This window comes from Pagrus pagrus, assembly GCF_965226575.1.
Source record: "Pagrus pagrus genome assembly, chromosome: 21".
NCBI lineage: Eukaryota > Metazoa > Chordata > Actinopteri > Spariformes > Sparidae > Pagrus > Pagrus pagrus.
The window spans coordinates 8,401,241-8,417,580 of NC_140208.1; the positions used below are offsets into that span (position 1 = coordinate 8,401,241).

At 42.3% G+C, this 16,340-nt stretch overlaps 1 protein-coding gene across 2 annotated transcripts in view; it reads right to left on the reverse strand.

Moving 5' to 3' along the window:
• Window positions 1-16,340, reverse strand: part of dock1 (dedicator of cytokinesis 1) — a 203,865-nt gene that overhangs the window by 19,662 nt on the left and 167,863 nt on the right. For both annotated transcript variants that reach the window (XM_084342187.1, XM_084342188.1), the window contains exons 38-44: window positions 16,048-16,167; window positions 14,675-14,764; window positions 13,928-14,032; window positions 7,721-7,862; window positions 6,977-7,058; window positions 4,346-4,430; window positions 1,635-1,721 (exon numbers count right to left, since the gene is read on the reverse strand). In XM_084342187.1, coding sequence (XP_084198313.1) covers window positions 1,635-1,721; window positions 4,346-4,430; window positions 6,977-7,058; window positions 7,721-7,862; window positions 13,928-14,032; window positions 14,675-14,764; window positions 16,048-16,167 — 711 coding nt within the window. The remainder of the gene's footprint in view (window positions 1-1,634; window positions 1,722-4,345; window positions 4,431-6,976; window positions 7,059-7,720; window positions 7,863-13,927; window positions 14,033-14,674; window positions 14,765-16,047; window positions 16,168-16,340) is intronic.

Below are 16,340 nucleotides of genomic sequence, written 5' to 3' on the forward strand. Positions count from 1 at the left end.
CCTGAGAAAAGGTGAATAAAATACTCGGAAATGCTGTCATTAATTTCACTTCCATGTGAGAGCAAAGTCTAACTCAGCCCGTGCAGCTCCACGTGTGGGCAATCTCATTACTTTGGATGGGAAAAAAAAAACAATTCCTCCTCCATCTCCCAGCTTGCTCGTACGAATTTAGAAGAAACATGAGTGGATTGGTGGGTAAATGTCAGATTTAGACCCGGGGCCAAAAAAATAAAGATGTTGTGCCAGGGAGACAAATCTGCAATCTGTGCCGGTATGTCTCAGGCCAGCTTGGTAAAAAGCATTGTCAGATGGACGGCTTTAGCTGGGTGAATCTCAGCCCAGTCATTAAGCTTTAAATAGAGAGTTTGACCTCAGGGACCTGGCCTCTTCCCGGCTCATCTGGAGGGCAAGCTGCTCCTGACAGTATGTTCCAACCCAGCCTGAAGGAAGAGGCCTCCGCTTTGAATTAGTGTGGCAATGGAGAGTCACACACTTCATGGACTCAGGGAGTTTAGTGCGAGATCAAACCTTTGTAGTGAAATGATTGTGCTACGGATGTAGTCACCAGAAGGACCTTTATAGTGATCATGTGATGATATTTTAATGGCTATTAATGCAAAGTGAGTAGGCTGAAGCACAAACCAAAGCTGTTCTGGATGTAATTTTTAGGATTTAAGCTTCTGTGCAGGCTTTCGAATGAAGTATTGAATGTCTGGTGTTATATTTTTCCTTAATGATACAACCAAACCAAACTGGAGATTTCCTCGACAGTTGTTCTGCATCATTCCAATGTTGATTTAGAAATTGAATGTCAACATTATGAATGAAGCTTCGAAGCTTAACACCCTGAGTAAACTCCAACGTCTGAGGAGAGCAGGAGAGGGAGAGAAGGTGCCTCTTTCTAAAGCTTTCACCAGCAGCACAGACATGAAAGTGACTAATCAAAGCGACAAATAAGGAGTAATTGATTGCGGGATACTTACCCAGGCTAATTACGCTAAGTAGTGCATTTGTTTTGGGACAAACTAATGACATGTTAAAAGGATGAGACAGGTGTTTTAGATTTAAGTGATACTGTAACCTGCTCCAACTTATATTACTTTATTCATTGCTCCGCACAACCTCCTCCAACAAAAAACACATCTGAGCCTGGAATGGGGACACCGGACCCTTTTTAATTAGTCAAAACAACAGAGCTCCAACACTGAAATTTTAATGTGGTTTCAGAGGGACGGAGGGGAGATGTGCTCTTTCCGCGCGCTACAGTAAACACTACAGTCGGTTTGGTGCAGTCGGACCAGCCTCTCATCAACCGGGATTCAATACAGCAATCCAGGTAATTCTATTACAGGAAAATCAACAGTGAGTGAGTTCTGAACTCTCCTCCTAGTTGCATTTGTGCTGTGTAGCTATTTTCAGTGGAAACGGGCTTTAAGGAGTGCTTGGTGAATCAATGTGGGCCCTCTGGCAGAGAGAGAACGTGCCCTGCCGTTAGTCTGGGGACTGGCACGCCTGCGTCCACGCGGCTGTCTATACAGCTAAAGTGGACAAATCATATCGATTGCCTCTGAGCAAGGCTGCAGATCCTTATCTGATTAGGAGGCCTGCCGAGTGCACAGGCCCCTCATACTCACCGTGGAGACTGACTTGACTTCAAACCAGCGCAGGATGCCAGGAAGTTTGTAGGCTGTCGCGTACGTGGTCCTTTCAATCCACATGTTCTGTTGAGAGAATGGCAAAGAGGCGAAATTAGGAAACCCCAACTCCTGCGACAAAAGAATTCAACTGACACGACAAGGCAGTGTAAACACAGATGTGCTGTTTTAGTGCCAAACCACACTGAAAAAAGGGAATGCACAATAAAGTTTTTTTCACCTGCTTCTCATACCCGGTACTGTTAAGATAATAATTAACCAATAATTTTACATTCTTGTATTTAAACCTGTTGTGCGTGCACACCTCAAGGTAAGAAAGGCTAAGATGTAGTGAGCTAAGGTGGATGATTTAATATTCCTCAAGCTCTAATACGATTTAATACGAGTTAAATCGGGACCCTTGAACAACATGCATCGTCTTCTCAGTCTCCTTCTTCTTGGTGGATCGCTAACCAACTGTAAAGTTGCACACCGCCACGTATGTATCACGGCCAGGCCACGTGTCCTGCATAAGTGACACGTGTGTTTGGTGGAACATCTTGCTTTTCATTTTGGTGCCCATGCAAATGGTTTAAAGCAACCACACGTGAGCAGCAGGTCTCATGTGAGGCTGAAGTGGAGCGTCATCTATAGATTCTGAGTCTTGTCTTTTTTTTTCTGCATCACGTGCCCCTATATGCAAAAATAGTCCTCGTACCAATGTCATACCAGCGTTTCAGTGTCTGTATCTATAGAATACGTCACAGATATGAAAGAAATAAACACAACAGGTGAAGGGCATCATTTTCCAAGTGCACTCTCCTTTTCTTTCTCTAGCAACAAGGTAAAGGAAAATCACGCCATCATCTTTATTTAGCATTCTCAAAGGCAGACGCATACATGCAAGCCTCAACTGTCACATGCAGATCAGGTAGGATACGTGTCCCGGCCGTCAGAGTCTGTAGATGCTGTGGTTGTTAAATCCATGACAGCTATTTGGCTTTGTGTTATCCCTGATAATTATCGACTAAAATGTCACTAATACCAATAAATAAATAAGAATTTCCCCATATGGAGCCTATTTTGCATCTCTATTTAAGACCATCTCTGCATGAATGAGAGTAAGATGATGTGAAGGTTGTTCAATCAAAGCCCACTGAAGGTGAGCTGGCAGGAAGGAGGTGTCCTAACTTTAATAAGACGGAGTCTCCTCCAAGACGTCATGGAGCTCAAATAATGACTTTAAATCTTAAGGGGGAAAAACATACAACACAGGAGATGATTTCCCATGCAACAGGGTTTCAAGACGTATCCTTGTTTATTCGTGTGTGGAAGGAAAAAAACAAACAATTAAAGTAACGACAATCAGATTTAGAGCGTACTTACTACTCACGCTACAGCGAGGTGTGTGTATACACAACATGTTTAATAGGTTTGACAGATACAGTATGTCTAGCAATACATATCCATCACCGCCCTGTCAGGTCGGAGGAGAATCCAGTCTGTCACATTACTGAGCGAGTCTGAGATGAGTTAAATACATCAACCTGCTCTGCTGGAGTGATGCCACAGTAAACACAATTAGGAAATCGTGAATGGGTTTAATGTGTCGCCCTTGTCATTTTAAGCGTGGATATTAAGTGCGCACAAAACATTATTCATGAGAGAGATGGTAATAGTTGCACTGGGCACCAGATCTGGATCACTGTCAACAATTTCATTTTGCCAGCATCTTCTGGTGGGCACCTTAAAAATAAAATGAAATCCCTGTATCCCTCTTCTGCGGTTTTTAAATCTTCTGCCTATGTAAATGAGAGTTCTGCTATGCGATTCATTTCTTCTACTGGCTAAAAACTAGAAATATGTGTGGAACATAAACCTTTAACAATAATCCAGCAGAATCCCATAATAAATCACAAAATAGCGACGGCGGTACCGAGGCAAACAAGAGGAAACCTGATCAAAACAGACGAAAATGAAAAGCCTTTCTCAGCTTTACTCCGTCTGCTGAATCTCAGCATCAGAGCAGACTAACAAACAAATGTGATCATTATTCTGCCTGTTGTAATTTACCCTCCTCACTACATTATCTTGCAAATGAGCATTTTTTTGCCCGGTTAGTGGAGCTGAATCATTTGTTCCAAGAGAAAAAAAGAAATCCTCGTTATCTAAAAAATGTTTACCAATCCTCGCTATCGTAAAACTCAGAAACTTTACCAAAGAAAGATTGCAAGCAACACTTTCTAAAACTCACTGTTGGACCCTTTAAAATGCAAACGTTCATGTAGAAGCTCAAATGTTCTACATTATAGTTCAGCACTATGCAGCCTTTGTATTATTTTTAGAGACAAAACTATCTTAATCTTCAAGAGCATGAAAATTAAAGGGGCACTTTGTAGTTCTGGAGAAGAAATTCACACTCAGAATTGTAGTATTTACAATGTTAATGAGGTAATAATACAAACTCAAAAATATAATATTATTACTGAATAATCAAGCTGTTCGCAGAGGAAAAATAAGGTCCCCAGAATCTAGAAAGGTGGCAGGGTCCGCCAAATCTAAACACAGTAAAACAGTATGTGTTGTCATTTAAGGTCAGTTTGTTTATTAAGTCATGAAAACGAAGAGAGTTTGATTTCTTCCTCAAAACAACGCAGTGCACCTTTAAAATGCTCACGAGGAATAGTAGGAAAAAAAGAGAGAGTAATTACCGCGAACTCGTTGTCGGGGTCCTTCTCTCCCTTCCTCACCGGCTTGGAATACTGGAATTTATGGACTTCATTGACAGTGTAGAAGCTGTGGAGGAAGAAAATCAGCACCTGAGTAAATTAAAAGTGTTCGGGGCGGTCTACGGCTTGATCCAGAGGTTGATTGCTTTGCTTCAGGTCAAACACAGGACAGCCCCACCTCCAGGCTGTGGCATTCAGCATGTTGGTTTTGAATAGCTGCCTGAGGCTCGGCCTCATCTACATGGTAAATAAATTAATTTATGGGTCACACGCGTCACAGGCAGCCCCCCTGAAGTGAAAGTACGGCATGTCAGACATGTAGAGAAGCTGCAGCATACGTTGCTAGCAGAGATGAACTTTGTCAAATCAGGTTAATGGACTTTTCACACCAGGAAAACGGTGGTGTTACATGGTGGCTGTGGGAGCAGCTGCCTGGGCACATACATCCTGCCCCACATAGATGATCTTTTTACATCTTCCTGGCTATCTCTCTTGCAGACAGAAAATCCTTTTCTCTCCTTCCGAGGGAAAAGAACACAGATCTATTATCCCCATACAGCATATTGCACTTCCCATTCCTAAACCAACGCCATATGGTTCCAAGAGCATGCTTTGCCTTTATTAGCAAACAATTATGAATAAAATATGAAAGGGATCAGCGCTGTTCCAAAACCGCAGCTCTTTTATGTTTGTCACAGCAGAGTGTGTGTGCAAATAGGGCACTACAACTTTCGGATCGTTTCAACTAAGGGACTGTTAATGTTTTGGTCCTGAATGGACCGCTTTCGTGACACCAGGCCCAGTCCACACGTATACAGATATTTTGGAAACAGGGTTGGAAACTAAAATGATCTCAGTTCAGGAAAGAGTTTGAGTACAGTTTCAGAAATAAACTCTGTCCATACTAACACACCTGAGGACGCACATCACATGTCTATTAACGTACACTAGGTACACGTGGTGGTGTAAACAGGAAGCACATTGCATCCTCTGTTGGTTGCTTGGTTACAGAAAATAGTATAAACAATTTTTACTTTGACTGACCTTTTAACGTCAGACCAATTTAGTTTAATATATGCCTGATTTTTTCATCACGGTCCAGATTCCCTGAGAAATGCATGGAAATGTCAAAAAATGCCCTATCTCACAATGAGATGTCCTGTGTCCTATAAAATGCCCTGGATCCGTCCTTTTATACAGTAGTTTATGTGTAATCCTCAACAAACATCGATAAGAGGTCCCTGAAAATCTTCACCCTGGAAGTGGTTTTTCCACAAGGTCAGATTTCAGTGACCTAAAACGCTGTGTACGTCAAAATGTACAGAAAAGGGTATGTTTTAACAAATACCCATTTACCTGTGAACAGGTCCTCGAACTGCACGGATACATTAAGCTCAGGTCTTACCGGTCGGTACCTGAGTCGTTTACATCATACCGACAATCCGATGTGCTTGGTCACGAAGGGCAATGCGGTGTTTAATGAACATGATGAGACCCATTCCCGCATTAGCTGAAAAAGCCAGGCATTAACCTAAAAAAACCTGCCTCTGAGCTTGTGATCTAATAAACAGATTAATAAAGCAGCTTTAAATCAGCTGCGCTACCCCAATTAAGCCTTTTACATGTCATTAGCTCGCGGGCGGGTGATGATGCAGTGGCATGGTCTGGACAAAGCAAGGTCAGAGGAGGGGTGTGTGCGTGCCGCCTGCTGCTTGTGACCCCTCTGGCTCAAACAGCTCAGTCTCATTGCTATGCACTGATGATCTTTTGCACGAAATGAGAGAATAAATGAGAGAAAGGGACAGAGAGAGAGAGAGAGAACCTGGGAAGAAAATGGTAGGAACTGGAGACAGAAACAGAGAGGACAGAGTTGGCAGAAGAAGAGAGACGGACAGACAGTTGGTGCAGAACAATCCTCAAACCCTCTCCAAACACGGCTGTCTAATCTAGGCTATTAACAGAGTTGCATATTCCAATCAGACACAGTTTGCAAACAAGCAAACAGGCTGCTGCTGGGGGGATGTGACCACTGGTGCACACTTGCGATAAGATCAGTGCGCAGGTATATTTGCCTAAAGGTTTTCCAAGTAAATGTCTTCTTTTAATTACGTCCATTGATGCGGTGGGTGGCATATCAAAGTGAATTTGCACAGCTGAGTGATGCGGTGGGGTGATGGCGGGCGTACTGATCAGGCAAACATGTGGGAGCGGAGGGGCCCTGCGTGTTTGCCGTGGCCCCGGCAGGCGACACAATGGTATTAATGATGTCAGAGAAACAATGTTGTACTTGGCACAGTGAGTAATACCAGATGGCTGGTGCAGGTTTAATATCCACAAGAACGACAAGAAGGTCAACCGCCGTTTGTTCTGCACAGACACACATTTACATCAAGGTTTAATCCGCCGCGGCGGTCCTCGACATGTCACACACTTACAAAAAAAAAATGCTAATGGACTTTTGCATGTCAGCAGGCACTCTCCAAAGTGTTCTTGAGTGACTGGGGGGGAGAAAATTGGGCACCCTGGATTGAAATGCATTCTGTGCGACTTTGGTAACACACTCTGTAATTGTGAAGACATGAGTGCGGGCGGAGCGGGGATATCTTTTCTTACCTCAGTATTTGTTCAGAGACGGGTTTGTTCTGGAACTTGGCAGGAAGGTCTAGGATGGGTTTCACCGTGAAACACTGGATGTCTTCAGCGGGAACGTCAAGGAAATAAATGAAACTGCTCAACTCAAACGAATGAAATACAATTAATTTGGAAGCGTCTATAATGTAGCATTATTGTTGAATTCACATTAAATGAAAGAACATTGAAAATACAAACTCTATTCCACCAAATTCTATTACAAAACCAATGATTTTAAGCAAATACAAATAAATAAGTTTTGTTTTATACATGTGAAGCATTTTGTCTCATTAGATACATAACATTAAAAGGCAGTTAATGGAATTTGATGACTTTATATGTAATTTCTAGCTGGTTAGCATGCTTCAGTCGATGTATCTGCACTCAACACAGATGTCTAAACGTCTGTTATTCACATTCTGTCACAATTTTAGGTCATTTTTGATGTTTTCGACTACAATTCTTACATTTTGCACCTTTAATACCCCTTAAAAATATCTCTCAGCCCTACAATTCACTTTGTGGAGCATAAAAAAACATATTTCCTCTCATTTTGTGATTCGGTAGCATTTAGCCCCTGACCTAACCATGACCCTGCGCCCAAACAAAGTGAGAAAAACTATAAAAAACAACCTTGTGAAATTTGAATAATTACTCATACAAAAATGATTAAAAACATCTTCAGCCACACTCTTAACATGAATCAATGGTTTGTGCTGAGGATACATTGTCCAGAGGAGCACTTAGTGTCCTCGCTGGGCGGCGTAGTCGTCTTCATCTTCTCTGCGTTGGGAAACTGTGTGAGAAGACGTGCTTCGAAATCCTCCCTGCGCTCATACTCTTTCCCACGGTAGATGAACATTTTATTCTGAAGGATGATAAAGAAAACAGTGACACATGATCATGCAGGTAGTTGCATTATGTGGACATAAGGGACGAGGTCTCCATTTTATGAATATGCCAGAATTGACGAAGCCAAAACTGAACTGTTAAGAGAAAGTTACATGGGTGAGAGCGGCTTTGATTTGTAAATCCACTTGGCCTGGTGCTGTGACTGAGTTAAAAGGCATTATCATAATCTCCATATTAAAAACATGGAAATGAAGGTGACACAAAGTTCCTGGCACCGAATCAGTGATGAGTCAATCCCAGCTGAGTTCAGAGTGGGCTTGCCTCAGCAGGACTTCTGTTTTAGCCAAATGGCAGACTGCAAATGGCCGAGACCACTTTGCCGGGGGGCTCTTCCACAAAAGGCGATGAAAGTGATGAAGTTTCATTCAAACTACTGCAATGGTCCACATGTAAGGATGAGGATGGGCCCTCTTCTCAGCTTCTTCACATCTTAACACCTCGGTCACTCCAACTGACTTTTAAAGACATCAGATCGCTGTGCTGTTCATGTCACACAACTTTCTATCTTGTAATCAGGAATCTTGAATTCATTGTGGGGGTCCCACATTTCAAGATCTTTTACCGGGCTAATCCCAGACGAGTTTGTCTGATCTCCAAGCTAAATATGTGATGGAAACACACGCGAAACAAAGTTGTTTGTGTGTTCATTTGCAGCAATAAGACAGGGCAGAAAAATAAAAGAATATGGCAGAAAGAAAGGACTGGGATATATGGGCAGCAAGGATGATCTGTGCTGCAGAGAGAGATGGAGGTAAATAAATATTGTTGCAAAGAAAACATATAGCTGTACGATTGTATTTTGGTTTAGCAGTGACGAGGATAAATACTGAAAATCTTTTCTGAAAGAAACTTTATTATTGTGCGCCTCCGTAAAAACAGATGTATGATAAGACTAGGTTCAGAGCTACTGCAGATAACAGCTGCGGATTGTCTGCTCTCACTGAAGCTTGTTTCACGGCTCCCTGATACAACCAGATATTGAGCCTGCTTGATATCGTTAGGTTTTCTGCGAAGGCAGCTCTCGACGAGCTCTCGAATCGGGTCTTTGAACAGTTCACACATGGCGATCATCGCTTACAGACGCATTGCGGATTTGCCTCTGATCTTGGGCTTTTGTCAGCCAACTCCAATAACTGTTGGCAAGTGGAATAAGGGCTACAATCCTGCCTGAAACTCTGCATTAGCGGCTTGATCTCTTCTGGAAACCATCAGTTTGCCCTCATTGTATGAATTACCAGCTCCATTCATTAGCTTAATGTGCACATCAAACTATAAGCACAGCTTGAATGTCAGCATCTTATGGGGAGAAGAGCCTGGACATGCATTGCCTAATTTCTTTCATCCACCATCATTGCACAACAGCTCACACACAGCACGCCTCACACTCATGCACAACGCACATCTCAATACCCCAATTAATTAAAGAAACTGCAGCCATGAAATATGCCTGGGGCCATTTTCAAATTTGCTTTGACAGATAAGTTGACAAAAGCACATTGATTTCCAGTGTCATCCCTTCCAACCGCAGGAGGATCAACTAAATCGGCCCGACAATACACCGCTGCAATTTTTCGGACGGTGAACAAGTGCGAGATTTGCTTCACGTATTTTCACTAAATCATTCTAATTTGACTGAGGACATTTAATCTTTTTCCATCACTGCACACTGTATGCCTATTCATAAGAGGACAGCCCCATTATGTTTTTGAGCATTCTGGTCGTGTATACAGTAATCTCAGTGTCACGATTCTCATTTTCATTACTCTCAAACCTGCACTGGCTAGTCCTGGCAAAGAAAATTATTGTCATCGAGACGATACCTCATGCTAAAATGGTCTTTTCTTTCTCGGCTGGAGGGTAAAAAGACAATTTCATACTGTGGCGAGACAAAGCAGCAACAGTTCTTATAGGTGCAATATTATCAATTTCAAATGAAACACATGTGGTCAGGCTTTAAGCTCCACTGACATGCTTGTGGCAAAACTGGAAGATTTGTAACATATGGGGGAAAGGACAACAGGAAAACCAGTGAGATATCAATGTGTCACCCTCTTGGCAGAGTTAGTTTCCCAGAGAGACTGTAAAAAACTGCAAAATCGGATAAGAGACTGATAAAAAAAAGGTCATATTGTTTTACTCCCAAAACAAAAAAATAGGTTCTGTGAGAAGAGTGCACAGACTGCTCCTAAAAATGTATGAGCGAGGAACGTTCCTTCATCTCCCAGAGTGTGCTCAGGGGTCCGTCTGAGGAACATTTTGAATGATAGAGCATGACAGCTCATATCCGTGTCTCAGAATGTGGGGTGTTAGGATACATATTTCAAATGAACTTACACACACCCTCAACTGCTCTTTAAGATGAGTGCTCGCAGGAAGCTAAATACAGGGATTAAGTAAAGTTTAGGAGTCACAGGAGGAGAAGGGAAGGGAGGAAAAATACGCCGTTCCGGATGTAAAGTGAGAGAAACATCTGTACATGTAATAATACCTCTGATGTGTGTGTGAGCAAACACGGATAATAGAAGCTTCAAAGCTTCCTGACAAGGTTTTGTGACATTCAATGACTTAAGATATGTATTCAGTGCCTTTAAGGGTCAGTACCAAACAATGGATTTTTACAAAGAACTACGCAACAAAGAAGATAAGTGGATCAATGGTTTAGTATACAGATATAAACAAATGTCGTGATCTAGAGCTTCATACAATTAGCAAGTACCCGAGTGTCTAACCACATTAACAACTAATAAATCATAAGCAGCTGAATTAAGCACTCTTGCATAAAATCGATCCTTGAGTGGGGTGGGCCCAAAATGCCTTTATCTGAGTATCGATTTTCTCATATAATTGACTTTTCCCTGAGGACACTGCGATGCTGCGACACAAACAGCAACGTGGGGTGTGAAACAAAAACCCCTCCAAACTATATTTATCTTATTAAGTCACTGGACTTGAACGCTTCCCTTTGTACTCACACAGGAATCTTTCAAAATATTTATGAAATATATCGAGAGGGTGTACAAAATCAGAGGCGTTAAAGCGGGACACTGTAAAAGCGAGATGACTCACTATCGGGAGAAAATGTTTTTGCATGTGTTTGGCTGTATTTCTTCAACAACACTTAAAAGATCCAGTGTGTAGGATTCGGTGGCATCTAGCAGTGAGGTTGCAAATGTCAAAAATGCGAAAGGGTTTGTTGGTTGGACTAATTCTTATTTTCGGCGATAACACACTGATCAAAAAATCATTTCTGCCCATAGATCCTCCTAAATCCCCTAAAATCATACACACTGCACCTTTAATTAACTTATAAACTCTGCCGGAAAATAATTAGGGAAAAACTGGGGGATAATTAAGGCTAATGTTTTATTGGCCTGAATATTCAAAACCAGCTTGTGTGCTACCTTTAATCTCATGTAGCATAAGGAAAGACACGGTTTTAAAAGACAAAACAATAAATGAGTAAATAAGAAGAACTTTCTGGAGTCCCCTGTGAACAAAGGCTGCAATGTGTCCACCCACTCGTGTCGTAAAGATCTCGATCTGGCAAGTTTGTGCATTTGTTTTGAGAGCAAGTGAAACAGAAACGCAACATATTTTTATTACATTTTGCTCTTTTAAACTCAGATGTTTACAGGATGCATAGTGGTTAGGTAATGTACTGTATCTATTTGTGGCTGTGTAAGATTAATAACAGTAATATGGTGATGGTAAATCAAAGTAAACTTGATTTTAGCCGCTCATACACACTCATCTACATGTAAACCTACAGCTAACAGACTTGGTTGCTCGGTAAAAGTAATTTTCTAGCTATCTTCACTGCAAAGTGCTAATTATCCGACCTGGTGGGGAGCAAAGATTAACAATATAGAAATAGCCTGTATAGAAATCTTCTTGCTGATGGCCTTGCTTGCTTATGTAGGTCATAAAGAAGCATCAGTATTGATTTGCGACTGTGTCATAACCAGTTTTAAACTTCCTGTAGTACATTTAAGTGCAGACTTCTGTTGATAAAGGCAACCTTGCATTCACTTGCCCTAGGTATTTCATGAAAGGTCGAACTGCCTCCAAACGAATAAAAAGGAGAGTAAAAAACAGAACTCCATGCTGTCCTCAAAGGCTGTTTAAATAGCCATTTAGATTAGGCTAGGGCAGCTTGCGCTGTCTGTAATAGAGTTTCTGCCCTGACAGATGAAAGGGGTTAGGAGGGGCACATAGAGATCAGAGAGACCCTTGTGAAATGGCTGTTCCTCATAATAGAGCTAAAATGGTATGATCAGGGATCGCTGTTCTTGAATCTCGACTTTCACATCATCATCTTCTTCAGTAAGGACGTTTAGGCCATTCACAGCGTTGCCTGTGTGATAAAAATGGCTTTAATTTGTCCTCGACAGGAAAGCAACACCTTCAGTAGCTTTTCAGATGACAGCCTGAAAACAGCTGTAATGAGGAAAGTATTAAAAGCAAACAAATTGTCCTTCATCAGCACTGTTCATTTCCTTCAGATGGACAAATTCCTGCTTCAGTTTAATTTTCTGTTCAAATAAAAGTTGATATGTGGACAGAGCAGGACACCCTTCACAGGCAGCGAGCACCTCAGACACAAAATGAGGCCGGTGAGAAGATATCAAATGGCTGTTAAACACATACTGAATTTGTGATAGTCTGTCATCAGATTGGCCCAAGGCCAGCCAGGACATTTAGAGGGGAAGTACAGATCAGTTCAGGGTTTAGCTGCCAAGAATATTTGGTGTTGATTCAGTTTCATCCAGTGTTCATGATGAGCAATGGCCAACTAATCATGTAGAAAAGTGTAAATCTACTGTGACATTATCCATTTGCATCGCTATGGTTTTTTGGAGCCAGACGTGATGATATTTGGACCAGAGAGTGGAGCCTCTATCCTGACTGAAAACCGAACACACCATGGTAGCGTCTTATAAATCACAAGGTAAAGTAAAGCATATCCTGCTTTATTGTCAATTTGTCTCTAAATGGGACCATATTGTATAAAATGAAAATCATGCCGTATTGAAAAAGACGTGAAACTAGAGATTGAGACCATAAACTCATTAGGAAACGAATTACTGCGGTAATTAAATCAAGTGAGAAGTAGGGCTGTTTTCTCATAAGCTTACATACAATCTGACCTACTTTTGAAACCAGTTGAGTTGCCCCCTGCTGGTTGGTAGAAAGAATGCAGGTTTAAGGCACTTAAGCTTTGTACTTGTTTTATGCAGTCGATGGTTAGAAGTCGGGATAGTTTCCACTGTGTCCTGCCTCCACTTGCAAGAACATCCTGAGTAAAGTTCCAACTATCTAACAAGTGCTCCTGAATGCTTCGGGACTATAACCCATGACTCAGCAGCCAGCAAAAGCAATTCACAATGTACCATATCACCTTCTTTCACTCTATTGGTATTGGTAGCACTGTGTTCTTGTTCTTACTCTGTGGAGGAAAAAAAGAGGTGTTTTTTTGGAATTAAAGGCAGTGTTAGCAGTGTGATCAGCCTTTGGATATGGATGGATTTTGGAGGGAGAATGATACAGTATGAGCTAAATACAGGCAGATTGAAGACACATGGAAAGGAGTGCAGCTAAAGGAGCTGTGAGAGGTGGACCATGAATGAGAGAGGAGAAGGCTAGTAAGAGAGATGGAGATTGCGCTTAATTCACAACTCTCTGCCTTTTTCCGAGACCCACTTTCCCACACTGACAGGCCTCTATCCAGCACTTTATTTTGGGTACACTCTATAACCCACACATGGAACAGCTGCTATGATTCACAGTTTGTTTCCTGCCAGTGAGTGACTAAGTAAGTGAAAGACAGACCAGGTGGGATGTTGAACAAGTGAGTCCCGCCAGAACAACCAAAACCGGTGGGAGTGAGGCGCGTGAACACATATGTATCGACGGCCGAGGCTGAGAACTAAGCGAACGCCGGTAAACATATTGATCATCTGTTTTGACATGTGGCTCGTCCACGCTGTGTTGCGGGGGATGCATGTTGTTGCGAGTACTTACACGTAGGAAGGAGGGGAACCCCATGCCGTAATAGCCCACGGCAAAGTAGTCTGGTTTGGGCCGGATGACCTTCACTATGTTCTCGTAGAACTGGGCTTGCTTCCGCTGTTTGGAGACATTTACACATTAACACGTTTTCTTTTGTATGATCCTCACTGGTTATTTTATTTGCGACATGTTTTGTGTTATCTTTTATGCTAATGCTGCTTATCAGGGCCAGAACATAAAAGGGGCTTTATTCTCTCCTGTTTACAGGTCCCATATTGCAGAAAGTGAGATTGCCATGCCTTTTTTCATCAGAAAGCAGGTTCAGGAGCTTTATAAATACTGTGAACGTATCAAAACGCTCAGTACATGGAGAAATGCATTTATAAATCCTGCCTTCAAACGAGGGACAAGGTTGTGATGCCACAACTATACAGTCACCACCTTCAGCCACGCCCCCAGCATGGCCGTCTTTAAAAAGAAAAAAACACAGAAAAAAAACAAACAAACAAAAGTGGTCGGTGCCTGCTCGGGCCTGTGAGAGCCCACTGGGCTTTTTGGTAAGGGAGCCTCAAAGAGACTAGGCACTACACAGAGGCAACTGAAATTTTACACCCAAAATAAAAAGTATCAGTCTAAAAATGAGAAAATATGGGACCTTTAAACAAATAAAATAAGTACACTTCCGTCTTCTTTTTGCTCAATATACTGAAAAGGCTCAATTTATGACATTAAAGTACAAAGCACAAACATATTACTCACCAAGGATGCGCTAAGCTGCTCAAAGTCAAACATTTCATTCTCGTACTGTTCAGCCAGTTCCTTCCCCAAAATGATTGCCTCCTCCCACATCTATTGGGACAAAAACAAGAGACAATTAGTGAATTAATGAATTTTCGAGATCCTAGCTGAGATAAAGCATTCCTTTGCCAGCCAGCTGAATTTCACAAAATATCTCCCTGGCGATGATATTCAATACAAGACTTTTTCTAAATAAATAAATGAGATTTCTTCTTGTTATATCATTATTCTTTTGTTTTATTCTTCAGCCTAAAACACTAGAACTTAAGATGTGTCCTCCTGGAGAAACAAATTCATCGCGGTGATGCATTTTCCCCCCTCGAGACTCATCCAACGCAGTCGAGTGGGTGTCGCACAGACAGGAGCCACTTGAACATGTTGAAAGGCTTCTAAGTGGCTTCCTGACAAACTACATTGGGCTGAATTGATCTGGGCCAGCCTGGACGAGGACCAAGTCCAGACTGCTACTCAGATCAGCTTGCCATCAGTAAGAACGGTGCTGGCAACACCATCTGGGAATGCTTTCTGGATGACTTCGACGGCACTCTTACATAGTGTGCTCAGTTGATACCCTCCTCTCTGGAGTGTTGATGTGTTCTTACAGCCACTGTAACACTTCCTGATCACTCTGCTGTGTTTGTGTGTGCATGTTTAGCCAAGGCTATTTCAATTTGTCGTCTCCCTGGCCATATCATACTGAGTGACAGTTGGCTGGAGAACCGAGAGTGGCAGCTTCACCCCGGCACTGATGACACATGGACAGCCATGGGACATCATCTCTGAGAAGCTCTGGCTTCAGTCCTGCAGACCCTTTCCAGGCTTAGTTTACAGGCAAAAAAAATACATTTTTCTCTTCTGGGATAAACTCTGAAGAGTGTAGAATAGCACAGTAACCAGGTCCTACGCAACTGGAACATTTTCTGGAAATCAGAAGCACATATGAGCCTGCTCTTCACGTCACAATGGGGTGGAATCATTCGGAGATAGCATTCAAGGATGTCACTGAAGTGGTGTGAAAGGAAAAGAAAAAGGATGGTGGAGGAGCGGGAAATAAGGTTTTGTGGGAGGTAGGAGGAAAACACAAAGGAGCCACATTAACGCTTGTGTGGTCTGATATGTGCCGTCGTCCATATGAGCCTCAGCTAAAAGAAGAGGATTATATACAATCCGCGTACTGTAGGAATATAAAATTAACATTCTTCAAGACGTGCCAAAAGAGGTATTTAACAGAGAAGACAGCTTCTAAAAATAGCACCCTCAGAGTCCGGGATTTATCATGATTATGACCAATCTCCTACGTGTGCGTGCCAGAATTGTGCATGTGTGTCTCTTACCTTGCCCTTGTCGAAGTAATTGATAATCTGCTGGTAGAGCTGGTCCTTAAGCTGTCCTTGAGTGGTGGCCTGGTAGCCGTCTCTCTGGGTCAGGTGGGCTGCACACGGCTCGTCTGACCACTGCAGAGGAGAAGTTAGCATTGGGGGGGGTCAACGATGTGCAATACAGTACAGAGCAAAAGGGGAACAGGTGACAAGAAATCAATCACTGAGTTATAGCCAATGCAAATGGGGTGAGATTGATGTGTAATTCTTTTTAAAGCTGCCCTGCACTCTGACAGGGCAAGATGGAA